Source organism: Molossus molossus, unplaced genomic scaffold (genome assembly GCF_014108415.1).
Source record: "Molossus molossus isolate mMolMol1 unplaced genomic scaffold, mMolMol1.p scaffold_m16_p_19, whole genome shotgun sequence".
NCBI classification, from domain to species: domain Eukaryota; kingdom Metazoa; phylum Chordata; class Mammalia; order Chiroptera; family Molossidae; genus Molossus; species Molossus molossus.
The window spans coordinates 11,595,090-11,617,495 of record NW_023425354.1 but is presented as its reverse complement, the minus strand read 5'-3'; the positions used below and the strand labels follow the sequence as shown (position 1 = coordinate 11,617,495).

At 38.7% G+C, this 22,406-nt stretch overlaps 1 protein-coding gene across 4 annotated transcripts in view; it reads left to right on the top strand.

Moving 5' to 3' along the window:
* HELZ (helicase with zinc finger) overlaps nucleotides 1–22,406 on the top strand; it is a 164,026-nt gene that overhangs the window by 34,140 nt on the left and 107,480 nt on the right. For 3 of the 4 annotated variants that reach the window (XM_036269913.1, XM_036269910.1, XM_036269912.1), the window contains exons 5-7: nucleotides 2,198–2,234; nucleotides 16,670–16,794; nucleotides 19,911–19,967. In XM_036269913.1, the coding sequence (XP_036125806.1) occupies nucleotides 2,198–2,234; nucleotides 16,670–16,794; nucleotides 19,911–19,967 (219 nt within the window). Of the gene's footprint in view, nucleotides 1–2,197; nucleotides 2,235–14,044; nucleotides 14,068–16,669; nucleotides 16,795–19,910; nucleotides 19,968–22,406 lie in introns of all 4 variants that reach the window. The other variant, XM_036269914.1, reaches the window with a different exon arrangement.

Here is a 22,406-nt window from a genome sequence, read left to right as displayed (position 1 = left end):
AAACATTGATATGAGAGAGACACATCGATTGGTTGCCTCCTGCATGACCCTGACTGGGGCCGGGGTCAGGGATGGAACCTGCAGCCCAGGTACAAGCTCTTGACTGGAATTGAATCCGTGACCCTTCAGTCTGTAGGTCAGTGCTCTAACCACTGAGCAAAACTGGTCAGGGTGCAATTGTAGTTTTAAACCTTGAAAATTGTACTATTATATAGCACTTTGGATTATTCATTAATTTAACATATTTATTGCGTGCACACTATGTACTAGACACTGTTCTAGGTGCTTGGCATATATCAGTCAAAAATAAAGAGAAAGATCCCTCCTTCATGGTATTGTTTCTAGTAGGGGGACAGGCAGTAAACACTAGACATTATAAATAAGTAAATACTTTAGATTGTTAGAAGGTAACAGTCTGCATGAAATAAAATAGAACAGGGCAAGCTTAGGGGTAGGTTTGCAGTTGTTTTTTTAAACTCTCACTTGAGGACATGTTCTTATTGATTTTAGAGAACGAGAATGAGAGAGAGAGAGAGAGAGAGAAACAGTGCATGATTGCCTCCCGCATGCACCCTGAATGGAACTCAAATCCACGACAGGAACTTGTACCCATGACCTTCTGGTGTATGGGAAGACACTCCAACCAACTTAAGTACACCAGCCAGAGCTAGGGTTGCAGTTTGTTTGTTTATTTTTTATTTTTTATCCTCACCCAAGGACATTTTTCCATTTTTTTGTTCAGATAGACTGGGGCGGGGGGAGGAAGAGAGAGAGAGAAACATCGATGTGAAAGGGACACATCAAGTGGCTGCCACCCGCATGACTCAACCAGGGCCAGGGACAAACTGCAACCGAGGTACATGCCCTTAGCGGGAACCGAACCTGAGTCTCTCGGGACCATAGGCCGACGCTCTCACCGCTGAGCCAAACCGGCCAGGGCTAGGGTTGCAGTTTTAAATTGGGTGATCAGGTAGTCCTCATTGGTTCTGGTTATAATTTTAATATAGAACTAATAAGATTTCCAAATGTATTGAGTGCAGGGAGTGAGGCATACAGAGTAGTCACAAATTATTTTGACTTCTTTTGTTTGAGCAATGGGAAGAATGGACTTTCTTTCAGTTGAGATGAGAAGGCTGTGGACAGTAGGTTCTGAGAAGGAAGAGTTCATTTTGGACACACTGAGTTTGAGATGTCATTTAGATATCTAGCTGGAGATGTTGAGCAAGCAGCTGATACAGAGTTTGGGAAAGAAGTTTGGGCTTAAGATAGCAATTTAAGAGTCTTGGCCTATAGATGATAACATAAAGTCTTCAGCCTGGGTCACTTCACCAAGGGAATGAGTGCTGGTAGAGAAGAGGAGATGACTAAAGGCTTAGTCTTGTGGCTCCACAGTGCTGGGAGGTTGAGGAGAAGAGGAGGAACTGGCAAAGCAGCCTAAAGGGCAACCCTGAGGTAAAGAAAAACTAAGATGAATGTCTGATTAAAGAGCGTTTAAGAGAGTCAGAGGGAAGGAATTTAAATGCATAGTTGTAAACAATTCTTGAGGAATTTTGCCCTAGAGAGGCACAAGAGAATGGAATGGTAGTGGGAGAAGTAATGACAAAAGAAAGATTTTTTTTTTAGATGAAGGAAATAACAGTATGTTTGTTTATAAGACTAAACCAGTAGAAAGCAAAAAATTAATGATGTAGGAGAAATTGAGGAGGCTTGCTGGAGTGATGTTCTTCAGAGTGATGTTCCAGAGAGCAGATCTCCATGGGTGGTTGGATGGGCTTCAGGAAGAAACATGGATGGTTCCTCTGAAAACAGGTGGAAGGCAGAGTGTGCTGGAAGTGGTTGACGTGGTGGTGAGTCTATGGAAGTTGTCTTCTCGTGCCTTTGGTTTTCTCTAGCTGAGTCACTGGCTGAGATGAGAACGGGGGATCAGGAGGTTCTGGTGATTTGAAGTAGAGAAGGTAAGAAGTCGGAGTGTGAATAAATGGACTAGGGAAGTATATTGTGGTATTTATTTGTAGAGTATTGTATAATCCTCAGAGAGTACATGAGTTGGCTTTGCTCTGTGAATATTAAATTTGCAACATTAATACTTAAACGTTGAAACAAAGCCAAGCTTTTTTTTTTTTTTTGATAGAAATCTCTATTTTAAGCAGCCCTTGAACTACTTAATGATATTTATCTTGTATCTTTTATTTTGCAGAAAAAGTATGGACAAGCTGATGAAGATTGTAGGCATGGTATGTGTAAAAATGGGACTCTTTCCTGACTTGAAGATTTTGAATTATTTAATTGAGCAATGTTTAAGATTTAAATTTTTTCCATATGCTAATTTCAAAAGTGATTATAATATTTTAAAAAGCTCACCTTACTGTGGTAACCAGTGACTAATGTGGATGATGACTTTCTTGCTATGATGGGTGTACACATGAACATTGTTTCTCATCACTCATGAGTGTTGACATTGCAGTCATTCCCTTGGAAACATTGATAGTGTCCTTTTAAAGTTTGTGTGAGTATTTTCAGTCAGTAAGAGCCAAATTTTAAGCACTGTAACACACATTGATTAAATTGTTAAGCTTGGATAAATTGAAAGGCTGGGCCTATCCCTTCTAAAATGTGTTTCTCCTTTGTTAGAAGATATCCCTTAGAAAGAAGAGACTGACTAGACTGCTCTTTGATGTTTTTTCCTATTTTCCTTTGGGCAGGAAATTGATTAGATTCTTGCTGTTATTCTCATAGAATAAGAATTCTTTTCTCTGTGATTCCTGCAAATTCACTCGACTGAACCTAGGAGTGAGTGGGAGAAGGGTTTAGTGTACATCCTTATAAATTCTTGGTGGGATTTTTTGCAAAGCTCAGTGATTTGAATAATATAATGTGTCATTTATCCAGAATTTGGGCAGGGAAGCTGAGGTGTTTAACAGAAACCATTATTATTTTTTCTATATACTACTTTGTGTCAAAACTCTTAAAAATACATATTAACTATTTTTTTTAAATATGTTTTCATTGATTTTTTTAGAGAGTTTTTTTTTAGAGGGAGAGGAAGTGAGAGAGAAATAGAAACATCAATGTGAGAGAGAAACATCGATCAGCTGCCTCTTGCACGTGCCCCATTGGGCATCAAACCTGCAACCCAGGCGTGTGCCTTGACCAGGAGTCAAACCAGGACCTCTCAGTCAATGGGACGGTGCTCAATCTGCTGAGCCACACCAGCTGAGCATATTAACTATTTTTTTTCTTTTTATTGATTTATTGATTTTTAGAGAGAGAGGAAGGGAGAGGAAGAGAGAGATGGAAACATTGATGAGAGAGGACATTGATTGGCTGCCTCCTGCATGCCCCCCACTGCGAATGGAGCCTTTAAGAATTAAAATATTTAGCCCTGGCCGGTTTGGCTCAGCGGTTAGAGCGTCGGCCTGCGGTCCTGAGAGACCCGGGTTCGGTTCCCGCTAAGGGCACGTACCTCGGTTGCAGTTTGTCCCCGGCCCTGGTCGGTTGTGCGGGTGGCGGCCACTCGATGTGTCCCTTTCACATCGATGTTTCTCTCTCTCTCTCTGTTCCTCTCTCTCCCTCCCACTCTACCTGAGCAAAAAATGGAAAAATGTCCTCGGGTGAGGATAAAAAAAAAAAAAAAAAAAAGAATTAAAATATTTATTTTAATTGTTTAACCTGGGCATGTGCCCTGACTGGGAATTGAACCAGTGACCTCTTGGTGCACGAGTCAATGCTCAACCACTGAGTCACACCGGCTGGGCATATTAACTATTTTTGTTGTAAACCTTACAAAACTATCCTACATACTTCCTTTTTTTTTTGTTACAAATGTTTCTCCTTTTTTACCCCATTGACACCTTCCTCCCCATCCCCCCACCTCATTCCCAGCTTTGTTGTCCATGTCCATCAGTTATGCGTACATGCATATAAGTTCTGTGGTTTATCTCTTCCCTCCCCCCACCACCCCCTCTTCTGAGGGTTGTCAGTCTCTACCCTATTTCCACGTCTCTGGGTCTACCCTATTCCTCAGACTGTTATGTTCATTGTATTCCACAAATAAGTGAGATCATATGATACTTGTCTTTCTCTGCTTGGCTTGTTTCACTTAGGATAATACTTTCCAGGTCCCTCCATGTCGTCTCAAAGGATAAGAGATCTTTCTTTCTTACAGCAGCATAGTACTCCATTGTGTATATGTACCACAGCTTTTTTATCCATTCATTTACTGAGGTACGCTTGAGCTGTTTCCAGATCTTAGCTATTGTAAATAGTGCTGCTATGAACATGGGGGTACATATATTCTTTCTGATTGGTATTTCAGGCTTCTTAGGGTATATTCCTAGATATGGGATCACTGGGTCAAATGGCAATTCAATTTTTAATTTTCTGAGGAAACATCATAGTGTTTTTCATAGTGGCTGTACCAGTCTGCATTCCCACCAGCAGTGTACTAGAGTCCCCTTTTCTCCACACTCTCACCAACACTTGTTTGATGTTTTGTTGATGGCAGCCATTCTGACAGGTGTGAGGTGATACCTCATTGTTGTTTTAATTTGCATCTCTCTGATGATTAGTGATGTTGAGCATTTCTTCATATGTCTCTTGACCATTTGTATGTCCTGTTTGGAGAGGTGTCTATTCAGCTCCTCTGCCCATTTTTTAATTGGGTTGTTTGTCTTCCTTTTGTTGAGTTGTATGAGTACTCTGTATATTTTGGAAATTAACCCCCTATCTCATGTATCATTGGCAATGCTCTCCCATATAGTGGGTTGCCTTTCCATTTTGGTGGTTGTTTCTTTTGCTGTGCAGAAGCAATATGTGAAAATGCCTGTCCCCTGTACTCTCTCTAACAGGGGAACGGATCAGTCTTGACATCTTGCCAATTTCATATGAGAGAAATGGTCCCTTTTTAATTTTCACTTCCTTGAGTTCTAGTGAGGTTGATACAGTCTTCTTATTTTGGAGGCATGCAAAGTCCCAAAGGTTAAATGACTTGTGAGAAGTCACAGAAGAGTAATTGCTGTTGTTGAAGGAGCAAATGAAAAAAGTTTCATTTTTATATTAATTGTTTTACTTAGCATTTTAAAATTAGATACTACTTTACAACCACTGAATTACCAAAATGAAAGTTTAACCAGGAATTAAGACAATGGATATATTTATTACCTGGATTGTGATGGTAATAACATGAATGTATACGTATGTCCAAACTCACCAAATTGTATACATTAATTATATGTAGTTTGTTGTATACCAGTTGTTTCTCTGTAATGTTGGGAAGAAAGTCTAACCAGTGTCTAAGATAAGGATGTAGTAAAATGAGTATACTCTTGTGGTATTAGTGGACTATGAAGCAGAATGCAGCTTGGTGATATGTTTATATCCTTTGACTCAGTAATCTTACTTCCGTGGTACTATCCCAATTTAATAATACAAAAGAAAGAAAAAATGATATGCAGAATCGTGTTCATAGCAGTGCTGTATGTAAAAATGGAAAATCGGTTAGTTTCCAATAAGGATGGAGTTTATTAATTAAATTCTATCCATTCTTTGTTGCCATTTAAGTGATAAGTAAGAACATGGAAAGTGCTTATTTAAATGCAAAAGCAGTGTGTATATAAAGTTGTTCATTTGAAATAGGCATTTGGGAACATTGGCCAAGTTTATATGTATATATTACTAATTGTGGAATTCTGCTTTTATATATATATATATACACACACATATATATACGTATATATTACATATATACGTGTATATACACACACACACACACACACACATATATATATACATATATATATATTTTTTTTCTTTTTTTTTTTTATCCTCACCCGAGGACATTTTTCCATTTTTTGTTCAGGTAGAGTGGGAGGGAGAGAGAGGAACAGAGAGAGAGAGAGAAACATCGACGTGAAAGGGACACATCGAGTGGCTGCCACCCGCACAACCGACCAGGGCCGGGGACAAACTGCAACCGAGGTACGTGCCCTTAGCGGGAACCGAACCCAGGTCTCTCAGGACCGCAGGCCGACACTCTAACCGCTGAGCCAAACCGGCCAGGGCGTATATATATATTTTCTTTTCAGCTTTTAGTAGCCTTATTTTTATGTAAGATAAAATACCATGGTTAGGCAGTCAGTTAGTAATAAAAAGCAAGACGAAAATCTAAACCTTTGTTAATTATTATACTGCTTTGTAACGCTGAGATAGCCATGGAATAGCTCCTATCTTAATGTCCCCAGACCTTATGTTTGCATTTTATATAAGGCATTGTCTCAGTGTTTGCTCCCTAACTGTCAGGCTATCAATTTACATTCCTTGCAACTCTCAGCATGCCTCATTGCAACCACCCTCACCTTTTCCATTTGCTGCTTCTGACCTCATTTTACTTTCTCAGGCAGGGTTAGGTGATTAGGCTGTCCTTGTCATGGAATATTTTTTAAATTTCTTTTTTTTTTTTATCCTCACCCAAGGACAGTTTCGATATTTTGTTCAGATAGAGTGGGAGGGAGAGAGAGAGAGAGAGAAACATCGACGTGAAAAGTACACATTGAGTGGTTGCCACCCACACGACCCCACCAGGGCCGGGGACAAACTACAACCGAGGTACATGCCCTTAGTGGGAACCGAACCCGGGTCTCTCCGGACTGCAGGCTGATGCACTAACCACTGAGAAAACCCGGCCAGCGCTAAATTTTATATTTCTTAAAAATAGTTTTTCTTTACCCACTTTAGAGAGGAAGGAAGAGGGAGAGAGAGATAGAAACATCGATGAGAGAGAACATCGACTGCCGCCTCCTGCATGCCCTATATTGGGGATCAGGCCCACAACCTGGGCATGTGCCCTGACCAGGAATGGAACCAGCGACCTCTTGGTGCATGGGTCGATGCTCAACCACTGAGCCACACCAGCTGGACTTGTTATGGAATTAAAAAAAAAAATTATTATGAAAAACTTAAAACACATAGGAAAGTAGAAGAGGAAATAGTATAATAAATATTGATATTCTCAAAACTTAAATTATAATATTTTACCATATCTACTTCATTTATTTTTCTGAAATATTTAAATATAATTATAGACATTATGATATTTACCCTTAGATACTTCAGTATGCATCTCTTAAAAAAAAAAGACCATACCTACATAATCATAATACTATTATTAATCTAATAAAATGGACAGTAATTGCCTAATATTATCTAAAACTCATTGTATAATCAGATTTACTTGCTTGTTCCTGTGTTGTTATTTTTTTAATCCTCACCCGAGGACATTTTTTCGTTTTTTGTTCAGATAGAGTGGGAGGAGAGAGAGGAAGAAAGAGAGAGAGAGAAACATCGATGTGAAAGGGACACCTAGAGTGATTGCCACCCCTATGACTCAACCAGGGCCAGGGACAAACTGCAACCGAGGTACATGCCCTTAGTGGGAACTGAACCCGGGTCTCTCTGGACCTCAGGCCAATGCTCTAACTGCTGATCCAAACTGGCCAGGGATGTTCCCGTGTTTTTTATGGTTGTTTTGTTAAACCAGCAACTGATCAGAGTTATAAAGTTTTAAAGTTGGAATTCTACTTCAATAGGCTTTGAATTGAGAACACAAGGGCATATTGGGAATAAACTACATTGTCTTAAAGTTCATGGAGCTTAGTTCCCAGTTTGTTGTTGTGTTCTGGATAGTGAACGCTGCCAAACTGGTGACCATGGATGGTGAGGTGGTCAAATCTGTTTTCATTATCTGAATATAATTTGTGTTGCACCTAACAGGAAAACTATCCTGAAATAGTGGTTCTTCTTCTGCCCTTCAGATATTCATTATATAGGAAACATTTTTATTTACTATGTTTTTATTGACTTTTTAGAGAGAGAGAGAGAGAGAGGAAGGGAGGGAGAGACAGAAATGTCGATGTAAGAGAGAAACATCGATTAGCTGTCTCCTTCATACCCCCCACTGGAGATTGAGCTCTCGACCCAGGCATGTGCCCCGATCAGGAGTCACACTGAGACATCTCAGTCCATGGAACGGCGCCCAATCCACTGAGCCACAGTGGCTGGGCAGAAACATATTTTTTACACTGACAAAATGGAATGAGGTAAATGAAGAAAGTAAAATCAAAAGAAAAATCTTAGCAACTATAAGAGTATTAATACTACATGTAGTATGTAGGACAAACTCAATCATCATAAATATCAGTGAATATTTTCATAAGGCTGCAAGATTTTTAAACCCCAGCTGAGGGTGTCATTAATATAAGAAGTCATCATTACAAACAAAGGAGTGTGAGGCATCTGTTGACATTTATTGTAATGGTATTTGCCGTGTGAAGTAACCTGCAACCCTGTTAGAGGCCAACTGTATTTAAAAAAGGAAAATTGATATGTGATTGAGTGAATCATCTACATTCCCTTGGGGGGAAAGTGGCATCTTTAACCCATCTTGCTTCTTGGAAGAGTTATGATTAAACAGAGTTTATGGTAATATTATTTTTTGAAAAATAGTTAAGAAGGGGTGACAGTAGTTATTCAGAGTCATCTCTGGGTCAGGCCCTCTGAAGTGTTATGTTACTTAATCACATTGTAATATCACTGCAGTTTCACAGATGAGGAAGCAGGCTTTGTGAGATTAAGGAATTTGTTTAATAGCGCAGAGCCAGCCCAGAGGGGAAGTATGGTTTTGCAGTGAGGTCTTTCTGATCTGAAAGGCCAGGCACCTTTTCTCTGTCCTAAACTACTCCCTATGTATTGTTTAGGGTTTTGCAAGCATTATTCTGTTTGGCATACTACACTTGGAAACAAGGGCAAAAGGATATTCTAGAAATGAAAAAACTGAGGCTCAGAATCACTTAAATAATCAGTAGTGAAGTAGGGACAAGAATTTGGGTCTTCAAGCCCCTAGTCCATCTACTGTTTTTTCACTTCGTCAGACTTTTAAACTGGGGATGCATTCTAATAACATTTTAAAATTGTTCTTTAGATCCAGTTGAATGAACTATTTTTAAAAAAAATTTCATGTGTACAAGCTTTATTTGTCCAATAGGAATTTATTTTTTATTTTAAAGAGAGAGAGAGAGAAACATTGATGTGAGAGACACACTTTGACTGGTTGCCTCCTGCACGACCCTGACCAGGGCTGGGGACGAACCACAACCGAGGTACGTGCCCTTGACCAGAATCGAACCTGTGACTCTTTGGGCCGACACTCTAACTGCTGAGCCAAACTGGCCAGGGCTCCAGTACGAATTTTAAAAAACATTTCATTTTGAAATAATTATAGATTCACGGGGAGTTGCAAAGATAATACCGAGAGCTCTTATATACCTTACATCTTACATAGCTGTAGTACAATATCAAAACCTGGAAATTTGATCACGTGTAGATTCATGTAATCACCAACACAGTCAAGATACAGAATTGTTCCATTTTCACCAAGATCTCCCTTGTGCTACTGCTACCCTATAAAGTTACTCACTATTTCCCCTCTCCACCATCCCCGATCCCTAGCCACCATGAATATGTTCTCCATCTCTATAATTTTGTCATTTTGAAAATATTATGTAATGTAATCATACTGTATGTAACCCTTTTTTAGAGGGAATGGGAGAGAGAGAGAGAGAAAAAATGTGGCATTGATCATCTGCCTCCTGCAGGCCCCCTGCCGGGGATTGAGCCTGAAACCCAGGCATATGCCCTGACCAGGAATTGAACCAGCAACCTTTCTGTGCCTGCTACCCAACCAACTGAGCCACACCTGGCCAGGGCTGTATGTAACCTTTTAAGATGGCTTTTCCCTCCCTCACCATATATTTGAGACCCATCCAAAGTGTATCTCCGTAAGTTTTTCCTTTTTATGACTGATTAGTATTCCCTGGAATGGCTGGACCACAGTTTGTTCTTCAATAGGAACTTAAGGCTTTGTGGAATGGGATCTTGACTTTCACTCTTCATTTCCTTGTAATTCCTACAGCAGAGGTGGCAAGACATTGACTCTCTGAATGGAAATGATGGCAGTGAAGAGTTTTAAAATAAAAATTCAGTTAAATTGATTTTGTTTTAATGGCAAAACAAAATTAACTTCTTAATCCAGTTATTGAACAATTAGCAGAGGTTTAACTGCTGTAATTATATAGTAAATGCATCTTGGAAATTGGGATTCTTTATAAAGAGGAAGTTGAAGGCTCTGCACACAGCAAACCCACTCTCTCTCATGCACACACAGTGTATAACAGGCTACTTTTGCCAATATGTTAACAATGCCTTAGGTAAAAAGTTTATTCAAGCATGTAGATGATGAAATAAAAACCATTTATGATGTTCTGGGAACCAGGTTTCAGTTTTATTTTTATGCTTAGTTGTGTTGTCAGCTTTTTACTGTGTACATTCATTTTCTATTTATATAGTAATGAGGAAGTTGAGGGACATAAATGAATTAGTTCTAAAGTTTAAACTGGAACACTGAAAATAAACCAGGAGAAATGACCTATGTTTCTGAAGTATGAAAATACTTCATGTATTTTCATGAGAAGGAAGGAAGGAGTCCAGGCCTCTTTACAGTGAACTCCAGTTGAAGGAAAGAGGACTTCCAAAAATATGAAATGAGAGCTTAACTTTAAAGCTCATTGCAAACCTAAGGAGATCATGAAGATTTTTGTGACTGGATTAAGGACTTAATATTGAAAGGAGCAGGTAGCAGGTATTAAAAAAAAGTGTATTATAGTATTTAAAACTGAAATATTCAGAAGGGTCTAGGAATAGATAACATGGAAGAGTGTTAAGGCTTTTCATTTTCCAAAAGCATTCTATAAAGGGAAACGTTTTATCTGTAAAAGACCTTGGTAGGAAGGGCATAATATGCCACAACAGCTGTAGCCCACATGTCTAAAAATGTTTATTTACTACAGTTGGGAGAAAAGCAAGGGTGAGGGAAAAGGGTCGAGGAAGAGGAGAAGAATATTGGGGGAAAACCCTGATTTGACCAAATGGACACTGGTGAGAGGTTTGCCACAGTGTTCTTGCTTTGGCTGATATTATACTTTTTGTTACCTGTAAGAAATGGACATTTTAATTTCTGGTTAATACTTAGATTTAGGTCTTCCAGTGTTTGGAGTCTGCTTATATACTACTTTTCCTACCCCCAAATATATTTTTTGAAAAGAAGTTTATTGACACAAATTAAATGGCTGCTATTTAGGAAAGGAGTTTATTTATAAATTATAAATTTACATATTCTTAAAAATAATCTATTTTTATTTTGTTCCTGAAGTGTTGGTTCAGAGAGTGTAATTATATCCAAGCAGTGAATGATTTCACTTTATTAAGGACTAAAGGATTTCGTTTTTATGGTCATTAGAATTTTTCTTTTGAAAAATTTGGGGCAAACACTTTGGGCTAAGCTCTTCAATAAAAGATTTTAGAAATAACTAAGGACCTGATAAACGAAATAACCTAATATGGTCATGTTACTAAAAAATATAGACTAATACTCAACATTTACTGTTTTAAATTACCTTTCTGATTGCAGGTAGTTCTTTACACGCAAGTGGAATTACATTTTAGTTGTTAATCTTCTCCTTTTGGTAGCTAGAGTCTATCAACCACTAACAGACTTACACATACACACACACACACACACACATTTTTAATTCTCACCTGAGGATATTTTTCTATTTATCTTCAGACAGAGTGGGAGGGCAAAAAAGGGAGAGAGAGAGAGAAAGAGAGAAACATCAACGTGAGAGGAACCCATCGACTGGTTGCCTCCCGCATGACCCTGACCAGGGCTGGGGATGAACCACAACCTAGGTACGTGCCCTTGGCTGGAATTGAACCCACAACTCATTGGTCTGTGGGACAACGCTCTACCGCTGAGCCAAACTGGCCAGGGCACTAATGGACTTAAAAATTTTTTTTTTTATTGATTGATTTAGAGAGAGAGAAGAACATCGATTTGTTGTTCCAATTATTGATGCATTCATTGGTTGATTTTTGTACGTGCCCTGACTGGAGATTGAACCCTCACCTTGGTGTAGTGGGATGGTACTCTAATCAGTTGAGCTACTCGGCCAGGACCTAACAGGCTATTTTTGTTGGACCAGTTCAATAACTATTTCTTTAATATTACTCAGTTTCTGGTCCAAACCATTCCAAATAAACATATTTCAGGTGTTAGAAAATATTTCAAAAACTTATTAATAAGAAGTGGTAGAGACATGAATCCAGAAAGACAGCTAAGCTGTTCAGGTTTCTTCTTTCTAACTCCTGGTGGACACGAGGAGCAATTCAGTTTGGGAACAGTTGCGTGCTCACAGTAGACTTTCACTGATAGTTGGTGGGAAGAGAATTCATTTGCAGAGAATTGTAGCTTTTTTATAATTGCTCAGGCTTAGATTATATTTAATATCTCTTTTAGCAAGTTCAATCATAGTTGAGGCAAGTTTAATAATACACTAGGCCATACTTTGTTTTCTTCCTGCTTGTCAAGAAATTAAAAATAATAAGGGACCAGATTGGCAGCATTGCAGGTTTTTTGTCAGAATGTGTCTTTTTAAAAAAATAACATTATTTTTATTGTTCACACTATACAGATGCCCCATTTCCCCCACTTTGCCCACCTCCACCCAGGCCCCATCTCCCCTTCCCTCTGGCCATCACCTCTCTGTTTTCTGTGTCTGAGGGTTAAGCATATATATTTTTTTGGCTAATCTCTTCACCTTTCATCCAGTCCTCCCCACACCCCTCCCTCTGAAAGCTGTATGTTATATGATGCAATAACAGGAGAAGTTTTTATCTATAATTGTTGACTTATTCTTTTTCCATAGTTCTTTTTTTAAAAATATGTTTTTATTGACTTGTTTAGAGAGAGGAAGGGAGAGATAGAAACATCGATGTGAGAGAAAATATCAATGGGCTGCCTTTTGCATGCCCCCCACTGGGGATTGAGCCCAAAATCTGGGCATGTGCCCTCTCCGAGAATCCAACCAGAATCTCTCTGTCCATGGAATACACTCATACTGAGCCATACCGGCTGGGCTCTTTGCCATAGTTCTTCATGTGGGATCCCATAAGATGTAAACTGAATTGTATTTAAAGACAATAGTTGGAGCCCTGGCTGGGTAGCTCAATTGGTTAGAGCGTCTTTTTTGGTACACCAAGGTTGCAGGTTCAATCTCTAGTTGGGGCACATACAAGAAGCAACCAGTGAATGCATAAATAAGTGGAATGACAAATTGATGTTTCTCTCCCGCTCTCCTTCTTTCCCTCCCTTCCTCTCTAAAATCAATTAAAAATGAACAGTTGGAAGAAATTATATCAGTATTGCTTCTTGTTTATGGAGGAGAGAAAAAAGAGAAACATCATTTTGACAAATACTGAGACATGCAGACATCAATGTAATGGGAGAACTATTGCAAAATAATATTCAGCAAATACCTTGTACAAAATCAAAGATCTATGAAAGGTGTTTGTAAAATATAATTTAATACTCTTTATTTATTTATTTTTTATCCTCACCCGAGGACATTTTTGTTTTGTTCAGATAGAGTGGGAGGGAGAGAAGAGAGAGAAAGACAGAGAGAGAGAAACATCGATGTGAAAGGAACACATCGAATGGCTGCCACCCGCACGACCAACCAGAGCTGGGGACAAACTGCAACCAAGGTACGCGCCCTTAGCGGGAACCGAACCCTGGTCTCTCTGGACCACAGTTCGACGCTCTAACCACTGAGCCAAACCGGCCAGGGCAGTTTAATACTCTTTAAACATGACATAATCATCTGAGGTTGAAATGCTCTTAGATTTTTTTGTTCTTGTTTCCTTCCTTGAAACATTCTTTAGCTCTTAACAACTATAGTGCCTTAATATCCCAGTTACTAAAAAGGAACTAAGATAGCCCCTTAGTAGTTCTCAGTGCTGCTTTATAATTTTTAGAAGGGGAAGGTAACATGTAGGGGACTCTTATGAAGAGACTGTGCTAGATACTTTATAATGAACACAGTTAGTCAATCTTTACCCCAACTTTATTAGAAGTAACTGTCCTTTCCATTTACAGGGGAGAAAACAGGCTTAGAGAATGTAAGTAGTCCAGACTTGCCTGTTGTTTGTCTTTTCAAAGCATTTTATTTGCCTTATATTATTTGATCCCTACAACAAATTTAGACATATTTTTATTTTTTTAAATCCTCATTCAAGGACATTTTTGCATTTATCTGCAGATAGAGCGGGAGGGAGGGTGGGAGGGAAAGAGAGAGAGAAACATTGATGTGAGAGAGACTCATCAACTGGTTGCCACCTGCACAACCCCAACTGGGGCCAGGGATGAACCACATCCAAGATATGTGCTCTTAGCGGGAACTGAACCCAGGACTCTCTGGTCTGAGGGCCAATGCTCTAACCGCTGAGCAAGACCAGCCAGGGCGACATTTTCTATTTTACAGATGACAGCAGTGAGGGCCAGAGAGATAAAGTGATTAATGAAAGGTCATATTTGAATAGTTTTAGGAATAGTGTGATCTGAGGGAGATACTCTAAGATGCTTAAGACATTCATAATGACATTCTATTGGAGTTACTCACTTTTTGGGATTTTCCAGTGACAGTTGAGTGGATGAGTGATCTGTAACTTGGATGTAGTGTGAGACAACAGTTTGGCCCAACTAAAAGTAATTGAATAAAACCTTAAATACAGAGAGAATACAACTTTCAGTTTAGTTACCTGATTCAATGAGGGCTTTATACATAAAGATGTTTATTGCAGTGTTAATTTTTTTTAAGATTAAAAAAAATTGGTTTTAGAGAGGAAGGGAGAGGGAGAGAGAGAAACACTGATGTGAGAGTGAGACATCCATCAGTTGCCCCCTTCATGCCACCTACCTGGATCAAGCTGAAACCCGGTATATGCCATGACCAAGGATCCAGCCGGCGACCTTTCCATGCACAGCACTGGACGATACTCATCCAACTGAGCCACACCGATGGCTCAGTGTTATTGTCAGTAGTTAAAAATTGTAATTGTTTTGAGCAAAGGAATAGTTAAATTGATGTATCTATCTACTTGAAAGAACATTATATATACAGTAATATGGTAACTATACAGTGTATTAACATGGGAATATTGAATCTGTTGAGAAGGGAAGGAAATCAGAATACAAACATATTTACATCAGTTATAATCATGTAAAAAGTATGTAAATATTGACTAAAATTGAAAGGACATGAATAAATTAAAACTGTTTAGTGGTAAGCTTATGGTAAAATTTTATGTAGAATTTTATTAATGTTACATTATTTGTGTAATAAAAATATTGAACAACATAACGAAAGGATATGTTCAGTACAACTGAAATAAAAATATTATGAAGAGACCCAATGGACTTTAAATATGCAGTATATTATACTAATACTTAAACATTTCCTTGGAAATAATTAGAAAAAAATGTAATTTCCAAAATATTTTTTCCCCGGGAAATTAGTATCTTACAAAGGAAACCATAAAGTGTGTACAAACTCAAAATAGAATCTTGGACTTAGCATTAAAGAGAAGGCTACAGCCCTGGCCAGTTTGGCTCAGCAGTTAGAGCATAGGCCAGTGGTCCAGAGAGATCCGGGTTCGGTTCCTGCTGAGGGCGTGTGCCTCGGTTGCAGTTTGCCGGCCCTGGTTGGGGTTGTGCGGGAGGCAGCCACTCGATGTGTTCCTTTCACATCGATGTTTCTCTCTCTGTCTCTCTCTTCCTCTCTTTCCCTCCCACTCTGTCTGAGCAAAAATCGGGCGAGGATTATAAAAAAGAGAAGGCTACAGACACAGATTATTTTACTAGTTGACCCATTAGCAATTACTCTGAGGAAATATCTCAAATGACATGGCATAAAAATGAGTATATTCTGTATTGTTAGAAATATGTGTTCCTTGTCATTGTATAAAATTAAATCTGTCAACACTTGCAAACAATTCAGTAGCATCTGGCAACTGGGTTCTTTCTTAACATTTCTGGTATTGCTAAAGACTCATTCTTTATTGCTTAGGAATATCAAATGTTGAGATTTACAGTTTCTATTCTTATGCATTTTAATGGCACTGGGTCTCTTGTGTTATTGTCAAAAATGTGAGAACTTTGTTCATTTACTATATCTGCAGTTTAAAAGTCCTCTTGTACCCATAAATTATAGGTTTGAGGGCTTTAAGATTCATTCTTTTTCCTGTGATTTTGGTGGGATCCTACTGACTCTAGGTGCTGGTGGGTTTGATTTGTGGATTGTCCTATGTTCTTTTCTTGTCTTTATGCATGTCTGGACAGAACTGAAAGATCATGCTTTCCTCTAGTACTTGAAGTTTTTCTTTTAGCATATAAGAAGTCATGCTGCCCTGGCCGGATTGGCTCAGTGATTGGAGCATTGGCCTGTGGTCCAGAGAGACCCGGGTTCGGTTCCCGCTAAGGGCACGTACCTCGGTTGCAGTTTGTCCCGGCTCTGGTTGGTCGTGTGGGTGGCAGCCACTCGATGTGTCTCTTTCACGTCGATGTTTCTCTCTCTCTCTCTTCCTCTCTCTCCCTCCCACTCTATGTGAACAAAAAATGGAAAAAAATGTCTGAGGATAAAAATAAAAGCCATGCTTATGATATTAAAATCAAGGAAAATGTGTATTCAGTATCACATGGTTAATGATGGCTGTTCTGTGACAGTGCTGGGAGAAGGACTGGCCAAGGGAGATGATGCCTTCCAGGCAGTGCTTTGCTGCATGCAGCTGAAAGGAAGGCTCCAGCTTGTGTCCAACATTCTTGCCAAGTCACTGACAGGAGAGTCCCTGGTATGTTGAACTCTAATATTCTTTTTCAATGCTTTAAAAATAATTTATTGGGGTGACAATGATTAATAAACTTAAATAGTTTTTAAGTGTATAATTCTCTGATACGTCATTTGTGTGTCGCATCGTGTGTTTACCACCCAAAGTCAGTTCTCCTTCTCTTGCCATATATTTGACCCCCTTTATCCTTGACTGCTCCCTCCGCGCCCTTTCCCTCTGGTAACCATCATATTGTTTGTGTCTATGAATTTTTTTGTCTTGTTTGTTTGATTTTTTTGCTTGTTCATTTGTTGCTTTCAATTTTATGTTCCACATAAGAGTGAAATCATATGGTAATGAATTCTAATTTTGAATGTCTGAAAAGAGATTCATATATTTGACTCATTCAAAATATTGTGGGATAAAACAATTAGTATGCATTTCTTCTCTTATTTTCTCCTACTGGAAATGAAAGTTTATGAGTACCTTGAGATACTCATTTTTCTTCAACAAACTGATGTTTAATCATTGGATTCTTGTAGTTTGTGATAATATATGTATAAAGGAATTGCAGGTACTTGTGACAACTTTTAAAGTATAGGATAGCTAAATAATTTTCTTTAAAGATATAATTTAACAGAACCTGGAAATATTTTTGGTTTTGTTTGTTTTATTTTTATTTTTTTCCATATTGTTTTTATAGAGAAAGTGAGAGGGGGAGAGAGTTAGAAACATCGATGAAAGAGAACATCCATTGGCCGCCTCCTCCATGCCCCCCACTGGGGATCGGGCCCACAACCTGGGCATGTGCCCTGACCAGGAAGCAAACTGGTAACCTCGGTGCATGGGTCAATTGTCAACCATTGAGCCACACTGGCCAGACTTGTTTATGTTTTAAATATGTTTAAAAACTCTCTTGTTGACATATGATTTTATAGGGTTCTTAAATTCAGCCATTTATTTAATAAAATATTTACATTTATGTAAAGTAAGTAATAATTACTTTTGTTTCTGAAGATGGTATGTGTGTCAGTTGATATTCATGACCACTCTGATGAAGCTATTTAGTTCTGTTCAGACTTTGGAATTAATTTTTTATGTAGCATTTAATTTTCTAGAGTTTGGTTGACGTAACTGAAAGACTGTTTTTGGAACTTAAGAGTTGGCAATCTGTAGAAATTGGAAGATGAGATAGTATAACTCTTTTTTCCCCCAGTTGGTAGCTGTTATAAAATTCTCTGATATTTTGCAGGAATCATAATGAAAAACAGTGAAAGCAAGAAAGCATATATATACTTTGCTATATAGCATGAATTCCCTATTTTATTTTATTTCCTTATTCTTTTGAAGTTGTGTTTTCAATGCAAATAAATATATTTGGTGAAAAAAAAAGAAATTAGGAAAGTACTTGGTATACTGCTGAGTGTAGTAATGTAATGGTCCGTTTCAGAGAATAAATTAATTATTTTCTAAGAAATTAGTATATTGTTTAATTGTTTTAATAGTATTTTTTGATTTCATCAAATTCACAAATGTATATTAAAGCTAAAATGTATTATTAATATAGCGAAATGACATAGGTCTTTTGTTCTAAGAAGATGATAATATATGTCTATTGTTAAGAAAATTCTTCCTCCCTCCCTCCTCTCTCTCTCTCCCTCCTCTATCTCCTCTCTCCTCTCTCTCTTTCTTTTTTGGTACGTGCCCCTAGCAGGAACTGAACCTGGGACTCTCCAGTCCACAGGCCAATGCTTCAACCGCTGGGCCAAACTGACCAGGGCAAGATTAAGGAACTTTTTTTTTTTTTATCCTCACCCGAGGACATTTTTCCATTTTTTGTTCAGGTAGAGTGGGAGGGAGAGAGAGGAAGATAGAGAGAGAGAGAAACATCGACGTGAAAGGGACACATCGAGTGGCTGCCATCCTCACGACCAACCAGGGCCGGGGACAAACCGAACCGAGGTACAGGCCCTTAGCGGGAACTGAACCCTGGTCTCTCGGGACCGCAGGCCGATGCTCCAACTGCTGAGCCAAACTGGCCAGGGCGGAACTTTTTTATTATTATTATTATTTTTTTTTTTTTTTTTTAATCCTCACCAGAGGACATTCTTCCATTTTTTGTTCAGGTAGAGTGGGAGGGAGAGAGAGGAACAGAGAGAGAGAGAGAAACATCGATGTGAAAGGGACACATCGAGTGGCTGCCACCCGCACAACCGACCAGGGCAGGGGACAAACTGCAACCGAGGTACGTGCCCTTAGCGGGAACCGAACCCGGGCCTCTCAGGACCGCAGGCCGATGCTCCAACTGCTGAGCCAAACTGGCCAGGGCGGAACTTTTTTATATAAGTCAAGCCTATTGCACTGTTTTTAATATATTTTTTTCTTTATTGATTTTAGACAGAGAGGAAGGGAGAGGGAGAAAGAGATAGAAATATCGATGAGAGAGAACATTGATTGGCCACCTTCTGCATGCCCCTCACTGGGAATTGGGCCCACAACTTGGGCATGTGCCCTGAATAGGAATCGAACTGGTGACCTCTTGGTTTATGGTTCGATGCTCAACCACTGAGCCACACTGGCCGGGCCCTGTTGAGTTTTTTAAATAGGAAAAAGTAATTTGCCTTTTAATCTCAAGTGAAATTTGAATTTCAGAAGAGAGAATATTTTGCATATTTTCCTTTATCAGCTTTATTAATGAGTCACCTTTAAAGTGGTATCATCATTTTATGTATCTGATTCTTTGGGTAACTGATTGAATTCACCATTTTGCAAATATAAGTCCATTAGTTTTAGGGAAAAAAAGTTTTAAAAATGTTTAGGTTTATTTTTCTTTTCACTTACACTATCTTGCTGTTTGGTGCTACCCAGTGTGAATACTTTATTGAATTGATTTTAAACTCTTATGGAAGGTGAATACAGTGTTTTAGGGTACACTATATATTTTGTCCTGTTAAATTAACCTTTTAACTTTCCTTATAGATGGTTAGCTTTATTATCATGATTAATGACATTGGAAATGGGAGAAGAGGGTAGCATTGTTTTCTTTACAGATACACTTTAGAAATAGCTGAGGAATTAAGTTCCCATAGTAAAGAACTAAAATACTAATCAGTTTTTCCCCTTTTCATTTACCTTTTCAGAACGGGATGGTAACAAAAGATTTAACAAGACTAAAAACACTTCTCACAGAAACAGAGGTAAGACTATTTCAGTGGATGTCTTTGGAAAGAGTTTAACTCAGTCTGGCTAGTACGTGTTGTTCTGTATTAAATTTTGGAAAATCATTGGGCATCAGCCAAGACAGCAAGGCTGTAAAGGTGGGGTGATGGAACCCTCTGACCTTCTCCTGTAACCAGCTTGGTCCCATCTTAGAAACTTGGCTTCTTCTCATATCCCCCCTGCATCCTAGGTCTTCTCTTCTATCTCTCATTCTTGTTAGCAGTCTATGGCCAGCAAATGAAAAGATGACTGGGACATTTTAGTGTTAACTACATCTGGCTGTCAGAAAATACTGTCATTAAAAATGAGATACTCCTTAAACCTGTGAATCAAGAAGTCTGTGATTTAAGGTCTGATTTTAGGGAATGTGTGTGGGAGATGGAAATAATGTGTATCAGGGCAAATGGTGAACAAAAATGTGCTCTGGTAATGCCCTTGAAGGACACATGGAAGGCCAGGCACAGCAGTGGCAATGTAAAAGGCTCGTAGCTTTTTTAAGTCTCACAGTTCTGTTCCTCATACAGGCATATCAAAGTACTTTTATTTTAGAGGTCTCATTTTAAAAATAGCAATTTTGCTGAGCTTTTATTGTAAATGGAAGTCCATGTGAAATGATTGATTGATTGGCTTATTTACTCAAAAATTGGCACCTACTGTGTGCTAGGTACTATGTATGCTTGGTGCTGGGGATATAGCACTGCTCAAGACGCTCATGGTCCTTGTCCTCTGCGAAGAGATAGGCAACAAATACATAAATTAAACAGCTGCAGATGTAATTCACATTGAGGTAAGTGGTATGAAGGAAAAGAATAAGCTTCCTGTGATTGAATGGTTATGGGATGGGGCAGTTAAGCAAAGAGCTGAGGACTGAGGAGCTGCTGGTGTCATGGAGAGTGAGATGGAGGGTGCTCCAGATAGGTGAAGAGGATGAGCAGAGACCCTGGGTATTAACTGTGACCTCCTGTAGGTCACTTTTCCATTTCACATCTACTAATATATCAGTTCATACCAACAAGCAGTCATCATGAATTACCTAAGCTGGATAAAGATACTCTTTCTTTTGCTACAATTATATAGATTTTTAGAACAATGTTATTTTCTTTGTTTTCTGTTATCTTATTGTGAATTAACCAAGAATCAGTAAACTCTAATAACTTCAAAGTCATTTCCTTTTTTGTATATATGGTAGTCTTTTTAATTTTTGAGGAGTAAAAGAAGACAATTAGTCTTCTTGTTTAAAAGTCTAAGTGTTTTAGATTTTTAAAATGAGAATGTAAAATAAGATGACCTTTTATTTTATTAAGATTTTTGGCTTTGGCCCTGGATGGTTAGCTCAATGGTTAGATCATCAGCCTGCGGACCAGGGAGTCTCGGTTTTAATTTTGGTCAAGGGCATGTACCTCGGTTGCAGTTCAATCCCCAGGCCTGGTTGAGGTTATGCAAGAGCCAACCTATCGATATGTTGATATTTTCCTCTCTTTCTCTCTCTCTCTCTCTCCCTTCCTCCCACTCTGTCTGGAAAAAAGATTTTTGTTGACTCTATTCTTTTTATTGCCTTAATTGAATTACTAGCTTTAACATCTGATAATCATATGCAAAATACACACACACAACACATATAAAATTTTATTTATTTATTTTTTCAAATCTTTATTGTTAGTTGTAAAATGTATTACAGATGTTCCACATTTTTCCCCCATTGACCCCCTCCTCCCCACTCCCGCCCCCCTCCCACCTTTTCCCACACTATTGTCTGTGTCCATTGGTTATGCATATAAGTTCTTTGGCTTATTTCTTCCCACCCCCTCCAACCCCTTTCCCTTTGAGGTTTGTCAGTCTAGCAATGAATTTGTGCTTCTTAATCCCTTCACCTTTTTCACCCATTCCCCCAACCCCCCTCCCAACTGGCAACCAACAAAATGTTCTGTGTATCTATGAGAATGTTTCTGTTCTACCTGTTCATTTTGTTTGTAGATTCCATTGTCGATAGATATGTATTCATTGCCATTTTGTTTGTTCATACCTTTTATCTTTTTCTTCAAAAAGACCCTTCCTCATTTCATATAATAACGGTTTGGTAGTGATGAACTCCTTTAACTTTTTCTTGTCTGGGAAAGTTTTTAAATGTCCATCGATTCTAAATGACAGCTTTGCAGGATAGAGTAATGTTGGTTGTAGGTTCTTGGTTTTCATCACTCTGAATATTTCTTGCCACTCCCTTCTGGCCTGCAAAGTTTCTTTTGAGAAACCAGCTGACAGCCTAATGGGAACTCCCTTGTAGGTAACTAGCTGCCTTTCTCTTGCTGCTTTTAAGATTCTCTCTTTGTGTTGAACCTTTTGCATTTTGATGATGATGTGTCTTGGTGTGGGCCTCTTGGGGTTCATCTTGTTTGGGGCTCTCTGTGCTTCCTGGACTT